The following is a 3,130-nucleotide window of genomic DNA, read 5'->3' as shown; positions in this document are numbered from 1 at the left end:
AAAGCATTTTTTAGAGAAAAAGCCCATCCAAATACACAATAATAAGTGACATCAAACCTATTTTTTTCTTTGCATCCTCAAATTTTAGGGTTTTGGGTTCAAGTCAGTAGAACGTTCAAAGTGCACCAGCTTTTCGCTTTTGAGGTGAGAAAGAGTTAAAAAAACATTTTAAGATTTGGCTATGTTTCTCATTTTCTATTTCTAGCATTCTCATTTTTTAGGGTTTTTTCATTCGCCGGAGTGAAACGGTGCTGTGTGTAAGAAACTTTCTTGTGTCATGTTAAATGATAAATGCAAATCCCTTATTGAAATTAGAGAAAAACTATTCTCATGTTACATTCTCTCTTACACACCCTTATTGAAATTAGAGAAAAACTATTCTCATGTTACATTCTCTCTTACACACCTCGATAACTGTGCCACCTTTTTCTTTTCTTTTCTTTTTCTTTTTCTTTTTATTTTTTCAGGTGATGGAGCTACAAATTTATCTCTATGACATGAGATAACTTATCTCCATTAACACGAGATTAATAAAACCCTTAAAATTAACAAATAGTCAAATACTAAACAACTCTCTAAATACGCAGATTTTTGTATTCATATTGATATTAATGCATGATTTGTTGTAGATTGCATACTCTCATTATCCCCACGTGCTCGATTCTTTGAGTTGTGTCTATGGGACTAAGCCAGAGTTCGGATGCGAGTCCAAAAATTACGGTATTTATGCCCCTCACCAGATGGTGTCGGCGGAATTCGAAAGGAGGTACTCTCCGACTGCTCCTGAAGATGGATAAACCAACCTCAAAGCCGCAGAAAGCAGAAGAAAATGCTGTCGTCACGGACAGGATCAGTGATCTGCCTGATGCAGTCTTATGCCACATCCTATCATTCCTTCCAACTAAAATCTGCGTGACTACGAGCATTTTGTCTCGCAGGTGGCGCAATATCTGGAAGGATATTCAGGTCCTGGACTTTCCGTACGATTATAGCGAGGATTCCGAGCATTTGGCTGTTTTCATGAATCGGTTTCTAGCTCTGCGAAAGGGTTATGATATTCGAGTGTTTCGACTCTCGTGTTTTTACGCCAACAGTACAGACTCCAAGTCAATGGCTAAGTGGGTCCAAGCCGCCATTGGGCCTAACCTGGAGGAACTGCTGCTTCGACTGAATCTTGATTTGGGTTTTGTGGTGCCTAACACTCTCTTCACTTGCAGCAGCCTCGTGTCACTGACTTTGGACTACGGAATCCGCATAGAAAAGCCTCCAGCAGTTTTTTTGCCATCCTTAAAGATGCTTGAGATAGAGTACGTTTGTTTGTCACATGATTTTATTGAAACCCTCCTCTGTGGCTGCCCTGCCCTCGAAACTCTGACTTGGCATATTTTTGCCGAATGCTCTACCAAATTCCGCGTCCCTTCTTCCTTGAAGAGATTGGAGTTACTAGTTTGTTCTACTCCTTGGGAATCTTACCTGGATATAGATGCGCCACGTCTTGAGTACCTTTATATCGTCCATGAGAGTAGCTCCTTTCATTGCAAGGTTACCAATTTACATCATATGGTGCATGCACATCTTGATATTGAACCAAAGGACGAAGCATCTGTCAACAGTTTTCACAAGCTTATCCGAGCTCTTTGCGGAACAAAATATCTACATTTGGGTTCTTGGTCAACAGAGGTCAAGTTTTATTATCACTATTCTTCTTCGTCTTTTTTTTTTAATGAATTCTGTACTAATATTGTATATTATATAACTTCTTGTTGTCTTGCAGACCCTACTTTGTCCCCCAATTATAGATTTACCGAATTTTTGCCACTTACGTAGGCTAGAGATCACTTTTCCATGTTTCAACTCAAATTTCCTGATAAAATTGCTTCAGAAATGTCATGTACTTCAAGTTCTCAAAATTCATCACTGGAGGGTTTGTTGAGCTTTCAAGTTTAAAGTTTTGACATATATTAAATATATTCTTTGCTTCCATTCATTAGTGTCGTTTTTCCTTTTTACCGCCAGAAACAGAAACCATTACATTTACAAAGTTGGGCGCAGCCAACAATGGTTCCTAATTGTCTTCGATCACACCTGACCTCTGTTCAGTTTGAAGGATATCGAGGACTTGGAGATGATCTGGAATTTGCTGATTATATTTTACGATATGGATTTGTTTTGAAGGCAATGAACATTTATACCCACAGATCGTTGGACTCTGGGGGAAAGTTAATTTGGTTTATTTTGCACAAATAGATGTACCTTTGTTCTTATATGTATATCACCACATTTTATAACTTAATTGTGGTGGAATTCCATAATTCCATGTCCCCAAAGTTACTAAATTTTCTTTGATAAAGTTATGTTCTAACAATGCCTAATATAGGATTGGCCCCCTCCAAAAAAAAAAATATTATAGTTTTTGCTCCTGCAACATTTTTCTCTCATATTTTTAGTTTTGTTTTATTTTTATTTTCTATTACAACCATTATCATTATTTTTTTGTTTTTTTCTTTCCTTTTCCGAAATCTTTTATTTTATTTTTTGGGCTCATTGACATTGACTGTCGATCGCAACTGGTTTTGGTAAAAGTGTTTAGGCACCATATACTCTCCTCCTGGATCCCAAACCTCTTGTATTCAGGAAAATTATTTGAGCATGATACTCCACAACAATTAAAACCTTTGTACGCTCCTCTTCCATTTTTGCAAAGTTGCTTCTTATGCTATTGGAAGTACAATCAGCTTGAAGAGAATCTTTAAGCTTTTTATCAATTTGCTTAATAACATCAATATAGACTTTTTTAAGAGTATGAGAGCTACAGAACTGATTAACCTTGCAATAAATATTGTCATAAGCCATACCATTTCTGAGCAATGTCTCATGGACAATTTTCCTAGGATGTGAAAAGAAAGTAGAACGAAAAGCTGAATAACAAGTAGTAACTGTTAGTAGTGAATTCTGCATGGTTTAACAATTGTATTTTAAATATCCAAAAAAAAAAAAAAAACAATTGTATTTTAAGTTTTCTTTGGTTGTTGATGGTTCAAATGCTGTGAAAAAGAACCAAAAGTGTATAAAATGGGCCCATTAAGGTGGTTGAGTAAATAATGGCAGACTTGTGGTTTTTCCATGCCAT

The 3,130-nt window shown here is 36.5% G+C and overlaps 1 protein-coding gene across 1 annotated transcript; it reads left to right on the top strand.

Moving 5' to 3' along the window:
* The first annotated feature begins 789 nt into the window (after positions 1-789).
* On the top strand, positions 790-2,247 carry LOC133286057 (F-box protein At4g09920-like). The gene is made up of 3 exons (XM_061483400.1): positions 790-1,680; positions 1,775-1,924; positions 2,017-2,247. Exons 1-3 carry the CDS (start codon positions 790-792, stop codon positions 2,245-2,247), a joined length of 1,272 nt encoding a protein of 423 aa, XP_061339384.1.
* Positions 2,248-3,130: the final 883 nt, after the last annotated feature.

The sequence above is a fragment of the Gastrolobium bilobum genome, unplaced genomic scaffold (assembly GCF_033153095.1).
Source record: "Gastrolobium bilobum isolate Gb01-03AN ecotype WA unplaced genomic scaffold, APGP_CSIRO_Gbil_v1 utg97794, whole genome shotgun sequence".
In the NCBI taxonomy this organism is placed as follows: domain Eukaryota; kingdom Viridiplantae; phylum Streptophyta; class Magnoliopsida; order Fabales; family Fabaceae; genus Gastrolobium; species Gastrolobium bilobum.
This window is presented reverse-complemented; position numbering and strand designations above follow the sequence as displayed.

What these genes read in the sequence shown, in the direction of transcription:
- LOC133286057 (XM_061483400.1), top strand. Translation starts at nt 790, where the DNA reads ATGGATAAACCAACCTCAAAGCCGCAGAAAGCAGAAGAAAATGCTGTC. An exon ending in TGGGTTCTTGGTCAACAGAG is followed by an intron (nt 1,681 to 1,774) that starts GTCAAGTTTTAT and finishes GTTGTCTTGCAG; the next exon opens with ACCCTACTTTGTCCCCCAAT. An exon ending in TCAAAATTCATCACTGGAGG is followed by an intron (nt 1,925 to 2,016) that starts GTTTGTTGAGCT and finishes TTTTACCGCCAG; the next exon opens with AAACAGAAACCATTACATTT.